The sequence below is a fragment of the Nannobrachium achirus genome (genome assembly GCF_963921795.1).
Source record: "Nannobrachium achirus genome assembly, chromosome: 4".
NCBI lineage: Eukaryota > Metazoa > Chordata > Actinopteri > Myctophiformes > Myctophidae > Nannobrachium > Nannobrachium achirus.
In genome coordinates this window covers 42,331,995-42,359,417 of record NC_137813.1, presented here as the reverse complement: position 1 = coordinate 42,359,417, position 27,423 = coordinate 42,331,995, and the positions used below count along the sequence as shown (strand labels likewise).

Sequence of the window (27,423 nt, the reverse complement as noted above, 5' to 3'; positions counted from 1 at the left end):
ATAAATGCAATTTGCGGACTCAAAATATGATGTGGAAAGGCTGTGGTTAAAAATCAAACTCCTCTGGAGTGTGTACAAATAGAATCAAATGGATCCTTTACGGATCCACTTGCACTTGATTCATCCGTATAATCTTGGTACAATGAACACTGGGAATTTTACTGTGTAGCAGGCGCAGGTTGTCCTTTTGTGGACGAGCGTTCACCTTTGGGTTCTGCAGCCACATTTCCAGCCTCTGCACGGCCATAAGTCGTGCCTCCTTGAAGCCACATGTGGCTGTGAGGAGACGGAGTAGGTTCCGGGACACGTTGTCCATAGGCTGCCTGCGGTTCAGCTGATCCTTCAGGACGTCAAGCACATAGTCCTCCACGCTCTCTGCCAGTTCCTCATACCTATACCACAGCAACATTACAAAAGAAACAGGAATAACAATTACAATTTTTATAAGGAGGTTTTCTGGATGTGAGGATATATCCGTTTGGTATAATTCAGAAATGTTGGGGAGTTGGGGAGCCTTTTTTTTAAGCCATCCAGTTTCATCTGATGGGGCTGTAAAATTGCCATACAGCCCTGTAGACACATTTGAACAATGCAATCATTGATACTCCAAGTGTTTAACCCATTTAGGCCTAACCTATAGTTTGGCCTAAATCAGAAATTAGCCTACAAAAACAAATATGTTGCTACATACTGTACATGTACTGTAAGCCCCTCCCATACACTAAAATGTGTACCCGGCCTGAATGGGTTAAGCTGCCTTAGAAAGAATAGACAGAATAGTCTAAAGAGAAAACTTGATTGATATTTCTATCAAAATATTAGAGAATCACATAAATGATCATTGATGCTACACTATAGCATACAGTAGTAGCCATTTAATATTTAAAACCCCAGCTTTTGTAATGCATTCAGTCAAAAGAAAGATTCCACGGGGGAATGTACTGCTTTGTTTAAGCCTATTAAACAAGGCCCTGTACTGGCATACGGCAGTTAATGTGACATTTACGTTACAGGCTGAAATGGGCCGGAACAGATGGCCCCGACGACAAAACAGGTGATGGCAACAGCTTGAACTTTCTGCTTCACAAAACGATCGGCAGGGAAATCATAGCTGGGCTAAATGCCCCATCTCTCTTTAGAGTAGAAATCCATCCATTTCAACTGCGTGTCCATTCAGCCTGTTCAAGCATGTGTATGGCTCCTCATTTTACCTTGGCATGACCTGTCCATCATCCTCCGGGCTAAGTTTCTCCTCTGCTATCAGCAACTCAGTCTGGCTGTCATCCTCGTCCGGTGTTGAGGGGTGAGGGCTGCTCCCTGGAATAGGGATAAAAGAACGGTAGGAATAAAAATATAAATAAGCATACTAATTAGCATGCATTTTCCCCATCACAATCTTTTTCACTAATGCGTGCACCATACCGGCGCTGAGATCTCCACCAGATCGACCGGTGTCAGCCTGGAGCAGCATACTTTTAGGGGGCATCTTGGTACCAAAAGCAGTCTGGATGTTGTCAACAAAGTTCTTACAATGGGAGCTGTCCACCCAGATTCTTTCACCGAGTGAGTCCTCGATGTACACCTGAAAACATAAAAAAACATAACCAATAAAACAATGTCAGATTTCCAATACCGTTAAGCACTGAGCAGGGTATTTATATATATATTAAAGGTTCTCACTTTGACAAAGATTTCTGGCCAGTTTTCGTCCTCCTCATACGCAGACATCAACAGATTGCAAGCCAGCACAGAGACCAGGCTGTTCCCCTTTGCTTTAAAGTTGATAGAAGCATCCCGACGCAGAAGACTGCATAAAGCCTAAGTTGCGATAGAAACAAAAATAAGGCAGATGGGGCTTCAGTTAACCAACCTTCTGTGACCCTTGTAAACATTTCATTACACAGTGTGTTTCTTTGGCAGAGTCAATAATAGCCCTGAATCAAATGGTATTTAGGTAGTTTGGGTCTTGGAGATTTCCCAGGAAATGCCGTTCCACCAAATACTGCTTTTTAAAATCCAATTCTGGGTGGATGATTTTATATAACTTATACATATTATCCATGTTGTTTTGAGATGTGCAGTTGCCCGATTTCCATATAAATCTTACTTTAATGAAATTCATATGCAAAGATAGATAAGACGATGCAAATAGGTAATTTACCAAGTGATGGAATGTAATAATTGAATGGCCTAAATAAAACAAAAAATAACCTTACTTCAACTTTGACAATATTTTACACTGACATTTACTTTTATTGAAATTGGGTCACTGCACACAACATAGTATATTTAATATTTAATTACAAGAAATAAATCTGAATTGGATTTCAAAAATGAAATGAATTGTGATTTCCTGACAAATCTGCTAGTGGAAGAACACTAGCTCGCTACAAAACCCAAATAATAAATGTGTAATCCGTTTCAAACAGCACTGAGAGGCTAATCATCTACCTGTAATCTTCAAAATCTTTTCATTCACTTACCTCTATAATGCCTTCAGTGGCAAAAACATTGGGCTTGATTTTGGCCAGAAACATGAGACTGAGGTATAGTGTGATGTCAGGTTTGGCCCGATTCATTTTGAGCTGTTTAACCGCTCCACATAGCAGTCCCTCAATACGATCATCATTTCCTTCATTCTCTGCTGCGTCAATTTCATCTAGCAGTACTCCTGGCGGAACTATAACAAAAATGAAATATATAGGGGAGAAAAAAACTAAGTGATATGTAATCTGTGTCAGTGTCATGTTGTTCACATAGTTTCATGTATTCATTAATAAATGTTATTACTGAAGAAATATGTATTATAAGCATAATTGTGCATGATTAAACTTTTGGATTCGATTTACCTCTCTTCTTTCAACAACTCAAAGGAACAGATCTGAACTGAGGTAAGCAATCTAAAGCCCCTTTTCGACTGCAGCTTTAGCACCACACTACACAACACTACCACACCACACTACATAAAAATATCTACATTTTCCATTACACAAAATTACCCCTATCAGTAAGAAACAAATTTAGCCTTTTAACTGTGATTATGATACACTATACATTATTATATTGAATTACAACTATGATAATTATAATACACTATAATAGATTATAACACAACCTGGTGATCTAAATAAAAAGTCATTGAGTGATCAATCATTATAAAATGTTTGGCCCTGTTTGGCCTAGCTCAGACCTACTTTAAATTGGATACTTTGTAGTACCACTTTCACACCACTCTAAACAGGTCGTGGTAGTGGAAAACCTGGCACAAGTGGGCGGTGTGGGGTGTTGTGGTGTTGCGCCATGTCAGTGGAAAAGGGGCTTAAGCATACTTCATTGCTATTATTATAATATATATCATTATTACCAAGTACTAAAGGACTATCTTTCCTTTGGAAAGAGCCTGCTATCTACAGTACCTTCAATAGGAACCACTGATGGCTCCTTGATGGAGGGCGATATCGCCCTCTTGTCCACAGCAGCAACCTCAGCGAGTCGGCCCAGGGCACTCACTGGAGGTGTGGAGGATAGCTTGGGGCGCTTGGCTAGGCTGGATATCCCCGAAGAAGATGGGAGATTGGAAGATGCCTCTCTTTTACGGTCAGCTGGTAAGCCTGCCGGTGCTGGCTTCAGTAGAACAGCAGGTGCTTTGGACTCTCCCCCACTTTTTGACCCCAGGGCTATGAAATCCCCCGGAGGAGGATGCCCTGAAACAAGAACACAACATTATAAATGGCATAATTACACTGATTGCAGCTGTTACTAAGGTAACTAACTGAGTCCAGGTCCATGCAAGTAAACAACATACTCAATGTGTCCTCTTATGCACCAGGGAAGGTAATACTGTAAATAGTTTGTTACATTTGAAACTATACAGCATCTATATTATGAAAATAGAGCAGAAGAGAGCACAAAGAAGGAAGTTCCATTCAATGCAATGTAGGTGTAAGCGTTGCATTGTAATTTTCAATTAGAATACCTCCTTTTTTTGCTCAGCTCTACCATGAACTTTAATATTGTACCATGTCATGTGTATGTGTGCTTTTGAGCGGTGCAAACCGCTCTTATGTTTCACTTTTAGCGTGTTTAGCTAAAACATTTTAGCACGAAAACAACATCATCGACTGGCTAGTTAATTAACTAATAGATTTGTCTTAGCCAATCAAATCCCCTTCTGAAAGCCGATTCCTTCTTGATCACAGAGAATCTGAAACAGGCAACAGACTAGATATTACTGTTCACAGCCTTTGATTGGTCCGTGCTATGTTGATGTAGTGGACAGTACATTTTGTCTGAACATCAAACCAATCAAAAATCAAAAGCTGTTCTGACCAGAATTAGCACTGGATTTTACCTGAACTTCAAACTGGTACCAGCTGAATATCACTTTTAACCTGTAACCACACTTGCACAGATTGTGGTTATTGCCACAGGTTTCAGGTGGCACACAGCTCACACAAGCTTAAAATACAAAAGTCCAATGGAAACAAACATAATCACCTAATGATGTTGGTCCTGCTAGATTGTTTTAATGGCTTTTGATTGGTCACAGACTGATGAAAGTAATTAGCATGGAGAATTTGCACAAATTAGTATTTCAATTGGGGGGCATCAGTTCATTATGGCAAAGTCGTCCTCCAATTCTGAGCTGGGTAGTATCATTGATTTAATTAAATTAACACAAATCAGTATTAGCATGTTTCACTTTGTGCAGTACAGCTAACTGAGCTTGCTCTGCTAAACCCTTCTCTCCTGCTTTATAACCTGCAAGAAGCTCCCTTTGGGAGGCAAAAGGTGGGTCTCTCCTTCTTAAGTCCTGAAGTGACAGGTGTATAAAACTGTCTGTTTGTCATTGTCTGTATGTCTGTCTGTCTGTCTGTCTGTCTGTTTTCCCTCTGTCCTTAAAGAGTGCCCTCTGGTCGCTATTTTCGGTCTGTCTCCTGAGTTGGGCAGATTCAGAAGATGCCAGGCAGATTTAGTTGCATTCTCCTCTCTCATAGCTAGACGTCGCATTTTGCTACATTGGAAATGGGAATAAATCTAATAAAGAAAGGCAAAAAAATAGTTAAGATCGATACAACCATCAGACTGGCTAACATTTTCACAGCAGAGATCAAGCCGTTTGGACCTCAAAGACGAGAATGAGGTGTTTTGTCCTCATTTCACCACAACTGACTTGAGGTGTAAAGTCTCCACATCTGATCCGCTGTCTGTCTTCTGTCCTCCCACAGCGGAGGACCCCAATGATGAAGACAAAAAGCGGTCAACAGCCGTTTTAGGCATGCTGTACATGCCGATGGCTCCGATCACCATGGCAGCGCCACACAAAAACTGAAGGTCTATCTGGAAACCGAAAAGGTATACCGACATCACCACGGAAACCAAAATGGAGAAGGACGTGGCGAACCCTTTGAGGATGTTGTCAGCGTACCTCACCACCACGGCCACCAGGAGGCCCCCGAACCCCTGATTGAGAACGGACATCCACACCATCGGAGTGTAACCGAAGAAGAAACCGCGAGCGGAGACCTGCGCTCCGTCTTTCCACCAAAGTCCCAGTAAGCCGAGGGCCGTGCCAAAGAGTCCCATCTGGACATTCCGGACCCAAAGGGAGGCAGAGGTTCCTTTGAGGATCTTCTCAAAGTACACGCCCGCAAATCCTGATGACAGACAGCTGAGTAACACGGCGGCCAATCCCACAAGTTGGTTCTGGCCGGACGAATCAAAGGCCAGTTCCTTCTGGCCTTCCTGGCTTACCTGTACAACGGCCACTCCGGCAAACAAGAGCAGCAGAGAAACCCACTGGACTCTGGACAGAGATCTCTTCAACATCATCACGCTGAATAACGCTGTGGTCAGGATCTTGAGCTGGTATGTTACCTGGAAGCTAGCAGCTGGCAGGTTGGATATGGCGACATACTGCAGGTTGTTTTGTAGCGTATAGATGAGGGAAGGGACCGCCATCTTCAGTGTGTCTTTGTAATGGACAAACACGCTGTCATACAGGAAGAGCACTGTTTGCTTTAGATTACATCTTTTCTGCAGAAGGATGATGAGCAGACAGGCCAGAACTTTGAGGATCTCTGACATGACCACGGCCGAGGTCGAGAGGAAACGGTCGCCGGGCTGCATGCAGACGTATCGCATGCCGAGGATGAGCGATGCATTCTGCACCACCAGCATCACCAGGCTGATGTATTTCAACGTCCTGCTGTTGGTCGCCATGTGGGCAACAGTGGATGGAAAATGTCTAATTTGAGTGGTTCACATTCACAAGGTGGTTCAATGTAACTTGAAAGCAGAGAAAAGGGTACATGGGGAAAAGGTCCCTGTACACTGGGGTAGCCAAGTAATCTTTACTGAGAAGTTGAGTCCTGGACAATCGACACCACTTGGGGAATGCTAGCTGAGTGTCAGGTCTCTGAGACTACAATGCCTTTATTGCTGTTAAACGCTTGTGTCATGATGAGGTATATCCATATTTGGAGTCCCACCACGTGCAGCCATGCCCTACAGTCCCCAGATGTCATACCCAAATATTGGACCCAAATATGGGGTACAACTAGTTTTTGAGTGGTACTAACCGCTCCTACATCTGGCTTTGTGTGTACAGTATGTCCGCCCCGCAAAGCTGGACATTGGCCAAGCTTCACGGGACATTTAATGAAAATGTAAAAGGTACCGCTCACTTCACACTGGGTGTGATTTTTATTGACTTGGTGTTGTTGACGTCTATGTGAATGAACCAAGACATTGAGACATTCTATCAACTCAATAATAAACTGAACACTGAAGATGAGGTGTAGTTTAATGCCCTTTTCCCCACATATTAGTATCATTGTTTCCATATCAAGCAGGACCACGGTATTTACATACCTGATGGTTTTGCAGCGCTGGGGCGTCTGAGTGTTGTGGGCTTTGGTCGATTCATTATGAATCAGCCAGTGTGTGTGCCTCCAAGCAGGTTAAGTGTCCATCAACAGTCGGCTCTGTGACAAGAAAATGAAGAAATATGATTTAATGTTAGCTGAACCACACACTACACACAAGTAGCGAGCATGCTAAATCTAGCTTCTTCTTCTTTCGTGTATCATCGTCTTTGATGATTGGTTGACGACATTTAATTTCACAGATTCCTTGTTACTTAGGGGAGGCCATGGGGCTGGCTGTCGTCTTCTCCCCCATGTTGACGTCGCTGCTAGATCTAGTTTACTATGAGAGACGTCACAGCTTGTCCGTGTGTAGACGGGTACACGTTTTTACGGTCTATGGGTTTGCCGCTCTGACATCATGCTCTGATATCATGTCACTGTGATGTCAGGGGAACCACTCTACCAGAATGGGTTTGCCTGACATCACGCTCTGGCTTCGCTGGGATGTCAAACTAACAGAATCCCTTTCATGCCCATATATGGAGTTCCCTGATGTCATCAATATTAACGATGCCCTGTTTCAAGGGATCCCTGTGATACCAGGGGAACAAATCCCTTTTATGCCCATATATGGAGATCCCTGATGTCCACATCACTGTGTGTCACCCTGAGGTGTCTTACTAGTATATTAGTGGTGGAAAAAGTAACTAACCCTAACCCATTTACCAAGTATCAATCTACAAATGCTATTTTCAAATGGCCGAAATGTATAATGTTGAAGTGAAGTGGTTACATATGTTTTTTTTAATAATAATCACAATCTACAAAGTAACTAGTAAATAAAGGCATCCGAGATGTAGTTTAGTAGAAGTAAAAAGTATTTACTCAAGTAAAGTACAAAAACCTCAAAATTGGACTTAACTTACTTTACACCACTGGTGATAAATCTAGTGTATGTATTAGACACTCAAATGTCATTCGCAGCAACGTTATGACATGACATGACTGCTCAAACCTATAGCAGTCTGTTGGTGGCTACAATGTTCAAGCCCAAATCATAAACAATGACTTCATATTATTTACAAACAATAATGCCATGAATGATGCTAATGCTAGCCATAGCTATAGAGCTAGCCTTACATTAGATGAGTCAAAATAATAAGCCTTAATAGCATACCTTGGGCGTAGAAACGCTGTGTTTTTCTTTCTTTCTTTCGGGTTCATTCAATGAGTGGTGTTTGTTTATGTTTACTCCTGTATACTATAAGTTAACACTATGAAATATGAACTGAACACAGGGAAGTGAACGCTCCATGAGCATTGCCCTCTTCTTCTGAAAGGAATAGGTCGCACACACCGACATGAACGCGCTCGTTTACTGCCATCTACCGTCCGCAAATGAGAATGTGTCCACAGTGTTTCTCAAACTTTTCCATTTCTTTTCCATTTTACATTTCAAGGTCTCCCCATAACTCTCTGACAGTGTACAAATGGAACCAAATGAGCCCGTCAGGTTTCATTTGTTAATTGCATTCACTTTCTTGCTGTGAACAACAGTTTTAGAAACAACCCTGTCAGTGTCAAGCATTGCAGTCAATCTGTCAAGAATCATTTCTCTCTTAAAGTGAAAGTCAAGGATATCGGATTATTATGAGTTGCATCCAGAGATTCCAGACACCAGGGGCCCTTGATCCAGGTCTTATGCCTTATAACTTCTTTACCTTTTTTTCACTATTTTGAAAAACATTTTAAATACTTCAAATGCTGATCTACATCTGCACGTTGTGAACTTGCAGATCAGCTATTTGAAATATTTAAAAAACAAAAACAAAATAGTAAAAAAAAAGGCAAAGAAGTTAAGGCATAAGGCATAAGACCTGGATAATAATAGGGCCCCAGGAGTGACAGTTGAACTTGAGCCATGGGCCCTGTTTCATGTTTCTCTGTTTGAACACTGGGTGGCAGTAGAACACATGCTATTGTATAAACTCCTCCCAGACAGATTTTCAATGTTTAAAGGAGGAGGAATACACCTTAAGGGATTCCTCTAATTCTTTCTTTTTCTCTCTCTCTTTTTCTTCTCTCTTTTCTCCCCCATGGGAGCACCATTAACCACCAAGACAAGCATCTCCTTTTTCACTCTAACCTTGTAGAATACTTTATAATTATACGCGTATTGTAATTGTATCATATTACTGTTCTTCCTAGAAATGTGGGAGAGTGTAATGCTAACCTTATTTCATTTCCCAAAGGTCATATCTGTGAAGAAACTGACCCATATCCCTTTACTCCTCACCATCCTCGGATCACTTTGTTGGCTCTCGATAAATATAGAAATGATTTCTAAAGTACTTCTTATTGTTTACAAGGCTACAAATGGTTTCACAACTGAATACATTTCTGACCTGAAGACATTATTTGATCTGCTCACTGCCAATAAACCAATCAGACTTCTCAGATCACCATGTTTGCTCTAATACCTGGAACAAAATGTAAATCTGGCTGTCATTGGGGACCTACTCTCTGAAACAAACTACCTGATGACCTGAGATCTGCCACAATGCTGTCCTCTTGAGGTCTTCTTATATTCCCAAGCTTTGGTTAGAGACAGTGTGTGTGTGTGTGTGTGTGTGTGTGTGTGTGTGTGTGTGTGTGCGCGTGCGTGCGTGCGTGCGTGCGTGCGTGCGTGCGTGCGTGCGTGCATGCGTGTGTGTGTGTGTGTGTGTGTGTGTGTGTGTGCTTGCCGTCTGTGCGTGCGTGTGTGTGCGTGCGTGCGTGCGAGTCATGCAATGCTCTATGCCTAGGGGGTTTGGGCCAGAGTTCTTTTGTTTAATATTAAACATAGCCTATGGAGATTACTTTGTATGAAATGTGCAATACAAATGAAATGAACTTGACTTATTCAGAGAGATGATGGTTGTGTACCGAACAATAGTGTATTGTTGCTGTTCCTCTGGGGACCAGGGAGTGAAGCTCCATTATAAAACACAAGTTGTCTTCAGAGGGCTTATATACACAGAAAATACTGATACAAATTTTGTATCAGTATTTTCTGTGTTTCAATTATGTGATTGACTGAAAGGTAAAAGTCACAGGTAAAGAATTTTGTAGAAAATCACACTCGTGTATAATGCTCAGGTGACCTCATGACCTCAAATCTCTCTATCTCTCTCTCACACACACATGCATGCATGCACGCACACACACGCACGCACACACGCACGTACGCACGCACACACGCAGACACACACACACACACACACACACACACACACACACACACACACACACACACACACACACACACACACACACACACACACACACACACACACTAACCAAAGCTTGGGAATATAAGAAGACCTCAACCAAATGGACCATCCTCCCCCTGTTATCAAGCTTTGTGGCCATTTAAAAAGGGAATGAAGAATGAATAACTTAACCTTAACTATTGGAATCAATGTTGGAATGATTTTGAATGTGAAGCAAATTACTTAAGGACTAAAACCCTATAGTTGACAGGAGTCCCACAGGGGTCTGTAGAAGGCCCCCTCCTTATTTGCCCTTATCTCTTCAACCAAGAATAGCCAATTTACAAGCTCACCAAGCATTGCAACATATGTTTGTTTGCACATTGAATACTTTTGCCAAACATTCGCCACCATAATATGTGATTGATTGATTGTATACTTTATTAGCAGTTTGCAGGGGAAAAAAGCACTCAATTCATCAAAGATGAATGATGTTACCGTTTGTGTGGTTAAAGAGCTGTTTATTGGCTTTAAATAACTATACTGTAGTAGACAGATAGCTACAGCTGGTACTGCTACAACTACTAGAGTAACTTCACCATGTCTTCGTGCAACGTAAAGTGCCAACTTATTACGTAAAGTGTTTTCAAATTAAAGGCATTTCAGTGAAGTCAGTGGAATGTTTAGTCAGTGTTCTACTTTTAAATCCTGTGTCATATGGCAAGTCATACACAAATCTGTGAAAACAATTAGGTTTACAGAAGTCGTAATACTTATTAAAACTATCTGTTCCTTTACTCTTTTCTCTCGAGTATCTGTACTTAACTTCAGAGTGTTATATTTGCACCTATTCCACTGCTATATTAAATAATATATATATACTTTTTACTCCAATGCATTTCCCCATGCCCCCTCCAAACACTGCCAATGAAAAAATTAGTTTCCTTTGAAAAGAAAATAGTGAGCAAGCTCTTATTGCTGCCAGCATGTTCAGCCCAGTCAACACGTCATTACCAAGAAAGATGGCAGCAGCAGATGCAGCTCTTCCCACCAGCAACAATGACGATTTACAGCCAGCTGTTCATCACCAATGTAAAAATGTTACTTCAAAGTGTACAAATGTAAATCAATCAATCAATAACACTGGCTTTCAACGTTTTTCACATCACGGTCCAATATTTATTCTGCATTTGAGCCATGGACCACCATTTGATGAGATTTTGTCCAAAATGAATCCCATGCTGTATTGATGTGATGCCATAGAATTGAAAACAGGTCAATCAAAAATAACAATTCTTCTACATTCTCTAACTGTGTAGACTTCCTGTAAATTAAGTAATGCAGATGTTTAACAATAATTACTAACTATTGAGTGCGTAAAATGAAACCTTATGGGTCCCTTTGGTTTCATTTTACACTCTCAAGGAGTTAAAGATTTAAGGGTCCATTTGGTTACTAACTCTCCATCATCTAGCTAGGGACCACCTGGAACCCCCTCAAGGACCACTGGTTGAGAACCACTGATGAATAATAAATGACCCATCATGATTTTACTGAGTAGCCTATGGAATCGAAGGGCAGATTATTATCAGCTGAAATGTCTTTGTATGCTTTGTATTTCAGCTTTCAAACTTTCACCCTCAAATTTTACTTCCATGTGTAAGACGGTATACAGAACAAACAATGGTATTGACAAAACTATCCATAAGTAAGGAGGAAAGTTCATCAAACAATCTGCCTATTAGATTGTGAGATAACTTGTGCACAAAGGTGACATTTGGTGCTGAGGATGGCACATGTTAGTTAGGGTTCTTCCTCTCAGGGACAATAATGCATTCAGCAATCTGTTTAGATTTTGAAGTAAAGAAAGTCATTTTTGCAAGAGTAAAGTTTGGCCTAAGGTTGGCTGTAGTGTACAGTAAAGGCCACTGGGTCACTAAGAAAGCTGCCCCCTAGATTTTACATTTCGGAATTGTTGCCAAGTGACCCTAGAATGGCAATTCACCCATTAGATTTTGGTATAATAGTGGCACTAAAGGACAGGCCACTCTAGGTCACCAAAATCCGTAGGGTTCATCTGGGGACCAGTGAGCTGCATAGCAAATTACAGGGCGATATAGCCAGAGGTTGTCTAGATATGCTGTTTGAAACACCACTAACGGGGCTAAAAAGTGAAAGAAGTTAACTGTCAAGTCACCCAGAACAGGGAGAAGTGATTACTCATCTGATGAAGTTTATTTGCCTCCTACTCAAAACATACTCAAATGCACATGAAAGAATTCAGCACGACATCACAAGTCTATAATTAATTCCATATGTCTCCCTCAGAGGAAGATTCATCTGGTGAGTCACTAGTGGTAATCCACATTCACAAATGGTCACTGTCGGACAGAAACCTTGTATGTCCATATTTGATCTTTGTTCCTTAAATGAATGCCTTATTTTACACTTTGTCGTAAGACTTGTCGCACGGATTGAGATGGGACATGTTGTGACCTTGTAGATCTGCTATTTTTGAAACTTGAAAGGTACTAACACGAGCTTTACAAAATACAAAGTGTTCCCCCATTTCCTGAAAAGTAAAGTTTTTTGACATACAAGGTTTCCATTCCCACAGCGTCAAAATGTAAAAACACTGTACCGTCCAGGCCTGGCAAAAAGTCCCTGTAAACGGAATGAATTCCCAGGGATTACTCATCTCCATTTTGAGGAAATCTTTCTACATTGTGCAAGAGCCTGGACTTAAATAATATTCACCCTCTTTCTTTCACATTGCCAATTTACAGTATTTCACACATTTTTCTTTAAATCTAATCGTACCTGAACTAAAAATGTATCTGATGATGATGTCACTGATAGGCATGTTACTGACCTGTCAAACAGCCCTCCTCTGAGACACAGTGAGTATAGACACAAATGGTAATATCTTATAATGAACATTACCATTATTGAGGACCAGTTATATTTCTCTGTAAAGCCCCTTGGATAAAGGCGCTATATACGTACGTAAATGCACCATTTACCATTTATAAAGATTGAAAATGGCTGATGTCCTTCATTTATGTCTTGAGATCAATCACCAATTTATCTGCAAAAACCATTAATAAAAAGAAAATAGTTTGAGACTTTACTCCAATTAGCCCTAAGGGTAGCCTACAAAAGATAGCAAATCATTGGACTGCTCGATGTATTTATTTTCTTTTGTTTAATTTATCTTCCTATTCTTTTCCCTTTCCTTAAAATTGCAAATGATGGGAGCTTGTACGAAGAAGGATTTCACCCACCCACTTTACACCTGTGATGTGACAACAAAGTATGCCGTTCCAGTGAACATTTTCAGTTTCCAAAGCCCTGTTCTGCCTAAAGCATACAGCTAGTTCAGCAATTAGAAGCACAAAGCAAAAATAAACATCCGACGTTCATTTCTCACTATGTACAGACCAGAAAGATAAGATCAAACTTGTATTTTTCCATTTACATGAAATTTGATCTTGCATCACATGCTGCTTCAACAATCATCAACAACATACAAAAACATCAGACATGAAATAACATGTGTACACATCCTATGATCACAGTCACTGACTGTGTGTGCGTGGGTGGTTGCATAGTCCATGTGACAGTGTATGTGTGTGGGTGGGAGGGGGTATTATGATCACAGTCTGTGCGTTGGGGGAAGGGGGCACAGTCCAAGTGTGTGTGTGTGTTTGTGTGTGTGTGTGTGTGTGTGTGTGTGTGTGTGTGTGTGTGTGTGTGTGTGTGTGTGTGTGTGTGGTGGGTGGGCGTCTGAACAACCGCTCTGTTAGTTGAGCAGAGTGAGGAACAAAATAGTACAGAATAATGTCAATATTATGCTATGTGACATAATCTCAACGCTCAAGTGCATTGACATTGGTTTTAATTTTAAGAGAAACTGTTTGGGGGATGCTTGATGCTGCTATCCTTACATGCTGCTGACCTAATAGCACATTTTTCAATTCCCCAAGAATAGCTTGACATTGCAGGCAGCACACCTAAAATAACAGAAATCCTGTGACTCCTAGTCTACTATGGCACATACTTTCCTTTGGAATGGAATGCTACTGCTGTTCTGTTCTCAAGTCTGACCTTAACATTAGTCTACTTATGAGAGAGGGCAGGGAGGGGGGTTGCCACAGTTTGTTTGATTCAATAAACTTTACTTGTCTGTCTTCAACAACACAATGCAAAAGGGTAGGCAGAGATGTATCATTTTGAAACTTAATCTTCCAAAGTTCCAATGCAGTGGTTCCCAAACTCTTCAGGTCGAGACGCAAAAGAGAGATGGACGTTTGCCCAGGACCCAAATGAGAGAAAACAGCTATTGTCACGGCTTCTTAAATGTTAGTTTTCAAATTTATGGAATTTCTTTGATTTTTCTTTGATTTCATGAAATGTAATACTGGGGGGAAAAATGTTTTTAATTCATTCAACAAAAAAAGTTTTGGGGGGGGGATGTAAGTCTAGCCAAGCTTAAGAAATTATGAACTGAATATGTGTAGAGAGATATTAAAGTTTCGTAAACTAAGCAAAAAACATTCACCAGCTGCATCTATCTTCTATTTATGGCCTCCCTCCCAGTCCAAGCCCCCCTCTCTGATTCACGTCAGCAGAAAGCTATTTTCATGAATGGAGGGGGCGGTCACGAGGAATCGGTGACGTGAGTGGTTGCGGAAGCAGAGCGTGGAATGTTGATACATTGTTGTTGTTTTGTAGTTAATTTAGTACGGGGATACATTGCTGGTCGCATGCGGGACGCTTTCGGCGCTTCTGTCAAGTAGGCGAAAACTTCAAGACTTCTTCAGAGGATTCCTACTTCACAAGTTTTACGCAATCCATCCCCGTCACAGATATCCGCGATCAAAAGGTGAGGTTGTTTTTTGGGATGTGTTTTGACATTCCTTTCTGAATTGCTCGAGTTCTCATGGTGACACATTAACGCGTGTAGGTGGTCTTACAGGCGACCCATGCTGCATACATCCAAATTAATGTAAGCTACTTATAAAAACATAATTTATTGGTAGAATATCTATACATTGTGGAATATTGTAGTCCCGTTACCGTGGACACGTGTTGGAGTATCGATGACAAAAATGAGATGTAAATCTGATCCTGTCTGTCGGGCGCGCGGAAAATTAAAACTGTTTATTGAATAATGAATATTATTTATACAATAATTAAATGTGTAGGACTATTTGATTTGCCCAAATATGATGATTTAATCAATTACGCTTGTTTGGCAAATTAATCAATGTAGAATAATATTTGGATATTATTTTACAACACTCCACAGTTTAGCTTTTTGGGAGAAAAAGCGTGTAAGGTAGGCATATTAACTTTATATACTGAATGTAAATAGAATGACATAGCCACGTGTGTTCCTTAATTATCCAGAAGCTCGTTTATTGTGCGCACATATAGGTGTCTATGGCAAAATAATGCTACTTTTTGACATAGGAAACTACACGTGGTCTGCATTTTAGAATTGTGGGACAAAGGGCACGTCGTGAAGTGCGACCACCAGCCAGGAGCGCACTGGGACAGGGCCGAGTAGGCTTCTCCTTCACGGTGTGCGAATGTTCCTACCATAGGAGACGCGTGTGCATGAATTAGAAAGCGCGGCCTGTGATTGGCTGGAGCGGAGTTCTGGAGCGCTCGGCTGTGGTCACTTGGACTGCGCGGGCGGGTGTGAATGCGTTTATCGTGGACAGGGCGTTTATCGTGGGCTTGCCCAGGCCTTACGGCCTGGGCATAAATATAACGATTGCATTCACCACGGCTTCGTAACTCGCGCGGCGCTCCGCCGGCCGCGCGGCCCTGGCCCGCTCTTCGCGGCCACTCGCGCCTGCGGCGCTCGGGGGCGAAGAGCAGGACCAAGGTCCGCTGGCCTTCGCGCCGCTTGCAATGTCGTGGACAATAAAACGAGCGCTCCTTCAAACGGCGTCTCCTACGGTAGGATTAATAGCTCACGGCGTCGCTCTGGCGTCGCTTGCCGAAGAGCTGATGATCTACAACTAGGGCTGGGACTGTATGGATTTATTATCGCGATAACACAAATTACGACGGTATGGCGGTGTTGCGGTCCCCCTCCAAAAAGTTGTTTTGATTAAAAAAATAATAATATTAAAATGTATTACAAAATATGAAACAATATTTAGAAAAATGTCGCTAATGAACTCGACACCACGTATGCGTTAGGCTATTGCACCCAGCTGTACAGTAATGGTTTTCAATTAATTTCAAGGTCCATTATTTATTTTAGCTGGGGACCACCTGGAACCCCTTCAAGGGCCACTGGTGGTCCCCCGGACCACTGGTTGAAAACAACAAGCTATGAAAATAAACCATTATAAATGTAGGCCTACAAGCGCACCTCCTTCATAAAACTTTAAAAAGAGCCTTTGTCTTCTGAGTGGGAGTGAAGACAGTATAGAGAGGACAGAGAAGGGCGTGTAGGCCTATATTGTAGGTCATCACAGGATGAAGAAACTATGTGTAGCCATGCCATAAATAATTTACTCAGCAAACATTATTACACTATTATTACTCAGCAGCATGATTGGATCAAGAAAAAAAGTTGTTGCTGTTTCCCCCCTCAATTGTTGTGCTGATTTGACACTTTCTCTCTGTTACACAACTTTAAATTTGGCACTTTGAAAAATCTATTCCTAAGAAAAGCCTTCACAGTAACAGACACATTTTCACATTTTTGTAATCAGTTATATTTTGGTGAGGTTGTAAAACACATTATACATTGGAGTTTCCCGCTTTGATGGTATGAGATTGTTTGACTGACAATTGTTTATGCCTTGAAATGTACACAGTATTACATGCTGCATTTAGAAAGGCTGGCAGATGGTGTGCAATCCTCATGGGGTTAACATGTGGTTCAATCAATGTGATGATGTCTTCTTCAAATGGATAAGTAGACTGACTCATAACTCGGTTGTCAGACAGTGACAAGGCATATAATGAGAACTTCCATTGAATATGTATGGTATAATTTTCCTAGTAATTTGTCACTTGAGTTGTGTTTGAAGTTTGTTGTGAAGGATGCAGCAACCAGCAGCCTACTTTAGTGATGTTTGTTTGGGACATATAACCATTGTATTTACCATTGTATTGCTCAAAATTCTTTATTCATTTCACCATAACAAAAGGAGGCTACTCTGTTGCATTTTTCCTTAACGGCGTTTGCCTTATCGGCGTTTGCCTTAGAGGGATTTCGCTGTTTGTTTTGTGGGAGAGGGCTGTGAAAGTGAAATAGCTGGGATTAGTTATAGAGTGACTCCCAGGGAATGCATGTTTATTAGAATACGTTTTATCATTATTTTCTGGTTTATCTTTAAAAAAATGTTGTCTTGATAAATGATATTAAGTGGTAGAAACTACAGGATATACAGATGTGTGTACTAGACCGGGTTATATCCAGTCAAACTGTTCCACTGACATTGCCTGTAATGTCCTGTCTGGGGCACGGCACACATTCATGGTCATCACATCACCACATATCGACCAAACACCGTACCTCTCACTCTGCCACCCACAATGATGCACTTCCCGTCCATCCATCCCTGCTTTTGTCTGAGAGTTCCTGGATTTAAAACCCAGCGTTCTAACCACTTTACACCGGGGGCTGTGGATGGACTAAATGGAAGTGCTTAATGTTTTTGTTTTGTGGAGATTATGCTATTAAGATGTACTGTATGCTATAAATAATATAATTTACCGCTTTGCAAAGCTCTAATGTGAGATTTAAGTAGTATAGTATGTGTGTGTGTGTCTTTGTGGGTGCTTTGCTGTCACAACCTGTCTGTCCTTGTGGCAATATAGTCATTCAGTTTGGAAGGAAAATAAACATCAAATTAGTTTTAAGACGTGAAGCCCTGCTCTCTTTTCAGTGGAAAATGTGAGCGGTAATCTATTTTCTTTCCCAAGAGTATTCCCTTTCCACTTGTAGCTGCTGATCACCTGATTAGCAAAAACGGGACAGGTATTTCCTTGTTTTTTTGCATATTTGTCATTCCTCAGAATCCCTGCATCGCTAGTTGGGGGGATAGCTTTGCTGAGGTATTAAGCTTGATCTCCTCCTCCCTTTCCGCTGAAACGTTCTGGTACCAATGCCAACCATTTCTAAGGTTCTCTGTACTTTTCCTTCCTCCCTCTGAAACAACGGGATTTTCCAGGAAACGTCAGTTTGGGAGGGTGTGATTCCCTGCCGCTCGCCGTCGTTTTTACCAGTAAACAGCATGACTCACCCCTCAGCTATGTTCTCCATTTCCTTTACATAATATCCCACCAAATGTGCTGCGCTGGAGAAAGAGCAGAATGCAGCAACACCCCAGTCTGTAGAATAATCTCTCTCCACCTCCCTGAGAAAACAGAGAAAGAGAAGACATTGTAAGCAGAAGGCAGAGCTTGCTTTCTCAGAGGAACTTAGCAGCTGTTTGAGGCAAGCAACAAGTCCACACTCAGCGGAACCAAATCCCAAACTGAGAAATGAAGGCAATGAAGGCAAAACAAACTTACTTGATGCAAACAATACCTGTCATGATTAAAAAACAGACTTTAGTTTGAATAAAATTGAATGTGTTGGATAAAAAACAACAGATAAGAAAACTGGAGATCCGCCGTTATTAATACAAGACAAAAGCCAACATGTTTTGACCAAGTTGTCTCCATCAGGGCTAAATGAATGACATTTTAGTTTTTCATTGATTTGTCTTGGTTCATTACATTTGACAGTTTGTCCTAGAATATTTTTTTCTTAAGTATTATAATATTTTCCGGTTAGTACATTCACGGAGCAGGTGCAACAGGAAAAAAACACTGATGGAACACACAGATGGAACACTGGCTTGATAAAATCTCATAGACCTGTAAAGTCATGTCTGTATATGATTCTAGTAGAAGCAATCATATAGCAATTATCTTAATCTCAGTAACATTTTCACATTTTTGTTATTGCCCATTATGTTTGAGTTATTCTACCATTTGACGTGAGATCTTGTCCATGACTACTGTATAAGAAAGTGAAGTAAAAATCAGGGGCACCTGCAAGGAGGTTTGTGTATCCCTGCATTTCCCTGCATTTACTACTGTACACACACCGACTATATTTTTGGCAAGCGGAACATATGAGACACGTTTGAATTCCAGACATTTTAAGAATTAATGTAGGTTCTACTAGTGGGATTGGTTAAACTCCACCCCCACATTTGGGTGCATTGCAGGACATATTCTGACTGCATTTTACCCTCCCAAATGAAGATCTGTGTGTGTTTATACACATGTTTCTTTGGGAATGTGGTTCCGTCAACCATTCTTTATCCATTGTCTAAGGCTCTTCTTTGAAGTGTTTTCAGAGAATCCTTCCATGATGTTACAGGAAGAAATGTATAAAAAGGGATCCGGAGAAACTATTACAATTAAGTTAATTATAGAATATGCATCACTTTAATGTATTAATACGAAAAATAAATACATTTAGCCTTGTAACATTATGTTCTAGTCCTCTCTGAAGAAACTTGAGCATGTTGATCTGGAAGGTTCTTTCTAGTGGTATTTGCAAAACATAAACACATGTATAAAGAATTCCAACGTGGCCTCTTAGCTAAAGATCGAGGCCTCTTGTATGGAGAGAGGGAGGCCCCACACCACTTTTCCAAAATCCTTGCAAGGAGGAATATACCCAGGGACCCCCTCTGACGCAACTCTGGCTAAAAGCAGGCTGTTTGGGTCGGCTTTGCTGTCGAGGAATCTTTGTTTGTTGTGCCTGTGTTTCCGCTGGCTTTCCAAGTTCTGCAATATCACTTGCCTCTTCCATCACAACAACATTGTAATTGTGAGAATACATGATTTTGAATGCAGTTTTAAATGGATCATAAAGTCACTAGTACACACTGAGTCTCCAAACAGGAATGCATGCGGTAACGGTTCTTGGTTGGATTCATCAGTTCATTTGGGGGATGTGTTTATTTTCTCTGTCAAGACTATCTGGGGCTCTGTTCCTTTATTATATGCTCAAGGCTAAAACACCATGCACACAGAAGGTGACTGGTCCTCCAGTGATGTTAGGATAGGGATAGACCTTTTGTTAATCCCATGGGAAATTCAGTCATCATAGCAGAACATTGCATGCATGTTGACAGAAGGATAATGGATGACCCAAGTGTATAGTATTACATATAATTAATCCAGCACATTAAACACTTTGTATTGCTTATATTCTAAGTTCATATTTTAAAAAGACGAAGAGTAGCAGATGTCAAGTTTTCATGCCCGTCTACGATTGCTTTCAGTCAGGATCTGCACGTCATCAGTAATCACAAACAAGCAGCACAAAATATTTGCCCTCTTACTGAGATATCACTTATCGCATGCTCACTTAAATTGTTTAGCTGGCAGAAATTTGTGTCAGCACAAGCGAGCTAAATATATCTGCTCGAGTTAAATAAGGGCATACGGCCGCTCGCTCAGGAAAGCCCAGTGTAAGAGGATCCAACAGACGAGACGGCACTAAATCGATGGGAGTACATTGTCTCACAGCGAAAATACATCAGTGACTAGAAAGGAAACTATTCCTCTGTGACACTCTATCTCCAGGAATGTTCCACATGCGTATCTGCTGCCCTGTAAAGTTCAGCATAACTTTAAATGTTATACTGATGTGATGGCCAGTTTTACTGCTTGCTGTCTGTGATGACGAGACACAGTGGTGAAGGAGAATGTCCTACACGGGTCTCTGCATGGTAACTGTTAAAAAGACCACAGCCTTTTGCAAACGTGGTGTTGTATATACTGTAAATATTGTGCCAATTGACCAACATAAGTTGGCCAGTGCGTATTTGGACCATCTATAGGTTTATGTTGGTATTATGAATTAGACTTGTTTACCCCTTTTTGCTGAACATGTGATTCACACTCCCACACCCATTTGCAGGGGGTTTCCATGGCAGCGGTCTAGTATGGAACAGTGCACTCGCAGTAAGCCTGGTCTTCAGGTCCTGAAATGGAGCCTTGGGGGGATGTGTGCCTCTCACAGGATCATAGCACAGTGATCTCTCTTTTTTTGGCCATGGCAGTAATCTCAGAAGCATGTGGCTCGTGGTGCTGAATACAGAGGGGCCATTCTAGAAAGCGCTCTGGCAAATGGCTCAGGAAGACTGTCTAGGCACAGAGATCACAAAAAGATGTATGGAGAGATGGGGTCTGTTTCTAATCTTGCTTGGTCTAGTGAACTACATTGTTGAGAAGTAAATAAGGGCACAGCACTGCTGCTATCTCATGGTACGGTGCTGCCCTCTGCTGGATAACTCGGTCACACACACATAACTATTGACAGATAGAGCAGGGGTCTTCAACAGGGGGTCCGGGACCCCTAGGGGTCCTCAGAGTTACTACAAGGGGTCCTTCAAATCTTTGTGTAATAGAAACCTTTTTTCTCCTTTTTTATATTAACCACTTGAACCCTAACTTCCATATTTTGAGAACTTTAGCCAAAGATTTTAGCAGATTTTAGCAGCTCACAACGCCTCGCAGTGCGACGCGTTGTGAGCTTGTAGATCGGCTATTTTTGTCGATAAGGAGTTAGGTGTAAAGGGGAAAAAGAGCAGACTAAATACAGAGTGAAAGGTCAAGTTTATTAAGTATTGACGGTTCAATATCTGATAACACAAATGTACATGAATCCAAAATACACTGACAATTGTGCTGTCAAACAATTAAACTATATAGAGGTTGTGGGGGTCCCTGCTTCATCTCTCTCTCGACTAAGGGGTCCTTGGCCTGAAAACGTTGAAGACCCCTGTTATAGAATCATATATATTCAAATGTATTAGATATCTTTCACTAATTCTATTTTCTCTTTCCACAGCGTGACTTCTGTGAGACTCAGCCAAATTGTTCGCATTCAGGGTATGACGACTCATTTTAAAACGAGCAACGCTTTGAAGGCAAGTCTGAATAGCAATGTTTCACGTTCTGTTTGGCCGTGTTTTACTACTATATGTTTGCTTCAATAATGAACAGAGACAGAGTCATTCCTCATGGCTGCTTCATTACTTATTAAGTATAAACCACCCTTCACTCACTCCTTCACCTCTGATTTGCCTGCAGGTTAAGAAGGAGGGAGAAAATGCCCCAGTGCTCAGCGACGACGAGCTGGTGGCCATGTCGGTGCGGGAGCTCAACCAGCACCTGCGCGGCCTGACCAAGGACGAGGTGGTGCGTCTGAAGCAGCGGCGACGGACCCTGAAGAACCGGGGCTACGCCGCCAGCTGCCGCATCAAGCGGGTCACCCAGAAGGAGGAGCTGGAGAGACAGAAGCTGGACCTGCAGCTGGAGGTGGACAAGCTGGCCCGCGAGAACGCCAGCATGCGGCTGGAGCTCGACGCCCTGCGGGCCAAGTACGAGGCCCTGCAGTGCTTTGCCCGGACTGTGACGCGCGGGCCCCTCTCCCCGGGCAAGGTGGCCACCACCAGTGTCATCACCATCGTCAAGTCCGCCAACTACAAGTCCAACGCCACGACCCCGTTCTCGGCTGCCTCCTAGTGTTGACAGGACTGGGCCCTCCGTCACCTGCCTGGTCCTGACCCCCAGGCTGACCCCCACTCAATCCTGTACTGAGAGGAAGCTCAGTATTTAGACATAGGGATGGGGTGGGGGCAGTGGGCTCCACGTGATATGATGCTGCATTCACTACTCTCTCACTCTCTCTCCCTCTTTTCTCTTAAATAATCAACATTGTCTGTGCACTGTGCGACCCCACCCCCACCCACCCACCACCCCCCCACCGGCACCGGCAGGGCTTTTGGGCCTCACTGACCTTAGGTCCTTGACTGTTAGCAGAGATTTGCTGTTACTCCAGGGTGAATTGTGTATGACATGTCTTGCTATGGTGGCACTGGTGTGAGACAGCTCTGATATTTATGGTATTATTGCATATACACGCACACCATCAGAGATGATAAAGAATGTGTATTACTATGATGGCAAAGCTATATAGCAAAAAAACGAAGACGTTTTTTTTTTATCTCAGTGTAAGTTGAGTCATGCTTTGCCTTAAAACAACCTGTGAGTGATCTCTGTAATATAGATTATGATGCTCACACACAGTTTATTTAACATATTAAGGAATTATTTTCTTTCTCAGCCAGTATGCTATGGAAACTGACCAATGTTGAACACCAGGGCACCACATGCATCCAACCATGCCAAATAGTTTGCTTAGCAATGAGAAAGTCATGCTGCAAAAAAAGGGGACTCACTATACTTGGTGAACTAATGACGTGTGACGTGCTCACAAGCAAGTTCTTCCCATGTAAGCATGGTTCAGATTTGAGAAGAAGCCTAACTGATTCATTATAAACCTGCTGTCCTTTTATTTCTCCAAGAAGCTCTTTTGCCTGTATTTTGGACAATAATTGGTTCAATCATTATTTTCTTTCAACAATGCAAATGAAAGGGGCTGCTGGATACAATTTCTTTGAAAAAGCATATTTTATGTTTTTTCAATGAAAGCTTAAGGTCCTCAGACATACATTCTGCTTCAGTTATTCAAAAGCCAATATGATGGCAAGTGTTAAGTTGGATGAACTGAAAGGACACACTAAAAAACGAAAATCTCAACAATAGTTATTTTATTCCAGAGACTGAGTTTATCAGGAGCTTTTATTGCGGTTGAAAAATTGTTTGGCTTCGGAAGATTTGACAATTTACCGTGGTTCCGTCATTAAATAGCACTTACCCTAAAACTGCTAAGAAACAGTATAAAAGCTACACACATTCAGAAACAATCTAAACTCACAGGGTGTCTGTAGCCTGTGGTAGTGGAACAAACAGAGCAGAGTGTTTAATTTCTGAAGTTATATAGGAACTTGACTTTATGAGGACCATTGTGTGTGTGGTCTTAGCACTTATTGTATAGTCAAGCCACGTTCTAACTAATGCCAGGGGGCATATTTATATTATACAGAGAAGCACTTATGATCTTTTTGCCTATTTCCTTCATAATATGCAATGCCATTTTTTGTGGTAGGTAATCCATATTGGATAAACTGATAACGGGATCTGCTCTGACAAATGAAATGCAATGCAACGCATTTCTTGTAAAGACTAAAGCCCTTTTCGCTTGTAAATCAGTGCTTTTCAGTGAGGCATTAATCAGATTTGATACGTTTTCTTTTTACCTGTGAGAGAAGGAAACATACAGCTCTCAATTGCCTCCTTTGTCACTTTACATTGAGAACTCCGTCCACATAAAAATCATTCCTACTGCTACGTCATGAGAAAACGCTGCTGCCGGTGTTGGTACTGTATCTGAAACTGTAGTTACATACCTTTTATGACACAGACTCTTATGCAAGAGAACTCCTGACACCCGTCTCTAGACACCATGGCGCCATGTTGTGAAACATGTCGCAGTTGTGATTGTAACATGATTGAAAATGAAACGATGAAATTAACTTGAAATTAAGTCATACTTACCTAGGATCCATTCCTAATGTGGAGTGAAGCCAATAGAGATTGTTCACGTCAGGATTTTCTCTTTGCGAAGAGGACATGACTGTTCTTCCTCTGTTCCATAGCTGCAAAGAAAACTATGGGGGACTTTGCTGCTGTATCACCTGCTGAGATTGTAAGCAGGGCCATTGCTGTGCTCTTATTCTCATTTTGTATTTTCACTTGGTTTATATGTTGATACATACATGTTTTCTCTTGATATTTAGTTTTTATATACTATATATATTATATATACATACATATTTTTCTATATTTATGTCTTGTAATATCCTGGGAGTGGTGTGTGATCCAGTAATCATTCTTTTGAGTCAAATTAGTTTGTTGAACTTTATTCGAAAAATTGTTTTATTCATGTATGACTGAACACTTCTTGTGACCTAATCCTGTTTTTGCATTGAACACCCTGTGAGAGTGAATAGACCTTCCCGCCACCTAACACTCATTTAATCTGCAATTTGGACAGTCATTAATTAGGTGTGTATACAATATGCACAACGCAACTGGATTATCTCTGCACAACCTGACTCAAGTCAGGAAAACCTATCCGGATTAACATTTAATGTTGTCCTTCACAACTTGCAATTCTATTGAACACTATTCTCCTTTAGAAGCACAAACACCCAACATCTATAAAATGTTATGAGGTGAAAGGTAGCAGATAAAATATCTATGCAAAGGAAAGGACCGTAACTACAAAGATATGCATTTTTTGACTTAATTATACGTATGACAAATACTTTGTACAAATGAAGACGTAATGTGAACAGGTTTTTTAAATGACCAATATTCTATGGCAGAAATTATTCAGAGGTAAACTACAGGCTATGTACCCGTCTGAGCTGAAATGTCAGCAGTAATGGGTGCCTTAGTATGTGTTTGTGTTAATGGGATCATTTCATTTAGAATATAAGTAATACGGTATCATATAAACCTAGTTATACAGATGATATAGGTGTTGGTTGATTCAAGTATGGAAAGACTTGACGTCATGCTTTTCTAAAGATAACCTTTAGAAAGGCTTGATTTAGTGCACAGAATTTGAAATGATGACGGTAAAGATTTTGTGACAACCACAAAACTTTACCTGAAAGTAATTCCAGAGCTGCTAGACTGTCCACCCTGACCTTTATTCTATCAATGGACTGTATTCAACCAGAGTATAGATGGAGGCAGCGGAAAACACAATCTATTTTTACATGTCGTTTACACAAGTTCACTTTTTCAGCACATTAGGTGACACTAGTGCCATGTGCCTATTCTGTCAGATGTTTCAAAGCATTACAGTGACCTCTTGTGGTAAAGTTCCAAACCTAAATGCTGTAACTTGAGGCATTGTCATATTTTACCACTCAATACTGTTGCGTAAATTAGGCAATTGGATACAAGGTGAATGAATGCCTTGCCTTTGTCGTTCACCTTTTGAAAGAAAACATTTAATGTCTTCAATTGATACACTAATATACACAATATATTTTCTGTACTGTCATAGAGACAAACCTCACTCCAGGTGAATTAAGTATTGTTTCCATCTTCTGAAAGGTGGCAATGACGCCAAACAGTCTCAGACATTAGTATCAGTTAACAAAAGTCATGGGATGATTTGCAAAGCCAGGTGTAGCTGGCATTTTCAAGTGTCTTATTTTTTAAATGACATGTAAACAAGTTAGGAGTCATCTACTTTTTTTTAAAGGGAGCCCTGTCCGTCCAGTTGAACAAAAGTGCTTGTTGTCTATGTATAAGACATTGCACTGGGACTGTTAGGATACCATTGACTTGTTCAGATTTCCAGACAAATGACAATGCAATTTTATAGAAATTGGGTTGGTAATATATATATGTGAGTATTCTTTCCTTGTATGTATCCTGTATGCAGCCTTAAAAGTTTTATTTTATCTCCTAGTTTGTATTGGTGTAAGTAAGCTCTCATACACAAGCTTTCTCAGTCCTAAAAGCTATTTTCATTTAAACAAATCCCTCCTACAATACCCAAGTCTTCTACATCCATTGGATTTAGATTTCACTACAAGCTCCATAATACAGACATCAAAGTCTGTTGTAATTCATATTCAGTCTGTTGTCTTCATAATTTAACAGTTTGGTTATGGGTGAAAGAACTATGGCAAAATTAAATTGTATGTTGCTTTAATCGTATTGGTTTGTATCTTTTAAGTTATACAAAGGACTTTAAAGATAAACGGGATCTGGTCTCATGGCTGTGTGTATTGAGGTATAATGAAGAGCTCACAGCCAACGGTGACCATAAATGATATTAAGGCAGCATAAACTGAGTATACAGTATGTAACATACCTTCCTGACTTGTCATTACTCTGCTCGTATATATAAATATATTTATTACATTGATTTTTCTCTAATTTTATTTTCAACATCTAAATTATTTTATTTACATGCATTTATTTACATATTTTCTCAAACTACACTCATGTACAAATAAAATCTGTATTGGTTTGTTATGATTGACAATGAGGTAAATTATTCCTATACATATAGGTCTGCTGTGTCTGTTTTTGTACTTTTAAATAAAGCTTTTACTCAATAAATGACAGTCATTGTTAAGCTCTTTTGAATACAAATCTTCAGAATGAAAAATATAGATACATATTTTTATTTTTCATGGGTGGAAAATATAAATAAGAAAAAAATATACTACTAGTAAAAAATACAATATTTTGAATTATGACTTTATTCCCAACTAATTCTGTCTGCTTTGCTTTCCCAGAAAGGCAGCTATCATTGGCACAAA

At 40.8% G+C, this 27,423-nt stretch overlaps 3 protein-coding genes across 4 annotated transcripts in view; 1 reads left to right on the top strand and 2 right to left on the bottom strand.

The window, feature by feature from the left end:
- Positions 1-8,167, bottom strand: part of ints1 (integrator complex subunit 1) — a 45,991-nt gene extending 37,824 nt beyond the window's left edge. For both annotated transcript variants that reach the window (XM_080724160.1, XM_080724161.1), the window contains exons 1-8: positions 8,047-8,167; positions 6,874-6,986; positions 3,417-3,704; positions 2,484-2,680; positions 1,681-1,818; positions 1,423-1,582; positions 1,212-1,317; positions 206-392 (exon numbers count right to left, since the gene is read on the bottom strand). In XM_080724160.1, the coding sequence (XP_080580286.1) occupies positions 206-392; positions 1,212-1,317; positions 1,423-1,582; positions 1,681-1,818; positions 2,484-2,680; positions 3,417-3,704; positions 6,874-6,928 (1,131 nt within the window). In that variant the 5' untranslated portion in view covers positions 6,929-6,986; positions 8,047-8,167. The remainder of the gene's footprint in view (positions 1-205; positions 393-1,211; positions 1,318-1,422; positions 1,583-1,680; positions 1,819-2,483; positions 2,681-3,416; positions 3,705-6,873; positions 6,987-8,046) is intronic.
- On the bottom strand, positions 5,155-6,222 carry LOC308284109 (UDP-galactose translocator-like; the record flags this gene model as incomplete). Its single annotated transcript, XM_080724646.1, has 1 exon — positions 5,155-6,222. The coding sequence occupies one exon, from the start codon at positions 6,220-6,222 to the stop codon at positions 5,155-5,157; it is 1,068 nt and encodes a 355-aa protein (XP_080580772.1).
- Positions 8,168-14,865: 6,698 nt separating the features above from the next.
- On the top strand, positions 14,866-27,161 carry mafk (v-maf avian musculoaponeurotic fibrosarcoma oncogene homolog K). Its single transcript, XM_080723910.1, has 3 exons — positions 14,866-15,005; positions 22,014-22,092; positions 22,256-27,161. The coding sequence occupies exons 2-3, from the start codon at positions 22,057-22,059 to the stop codon at positions 22,688-22,690; spliced, it is 471 nt and encodes a 156-aa protein (XP_080580036.1). The 5' UTR covers positions 14,866-15,005; positions 22,014-22,056; the 3' UTR covers positions 22,691-27,161.
- Positions 27,162-27,423: the final 262 nt, after the last annotated feature.

What these genes read in the sequence shown, in the direction of transcription:
- mafk (XM_080723910.1), top strand. Translation starts at nt 22,057, where the DNA reads ATGACGACTCATTTTAAAACGAGCAACGCTTTGAAG. An exon ending in AAACGAGCAACGCTTTGAAG is followed by an intron (nt 22,093 to 22,255) that starts GCAAGTCTGAAT and finishes ATTTGCCTGCAG; the next exon opens with GTTAAGAAGGAGGGAGAAAA.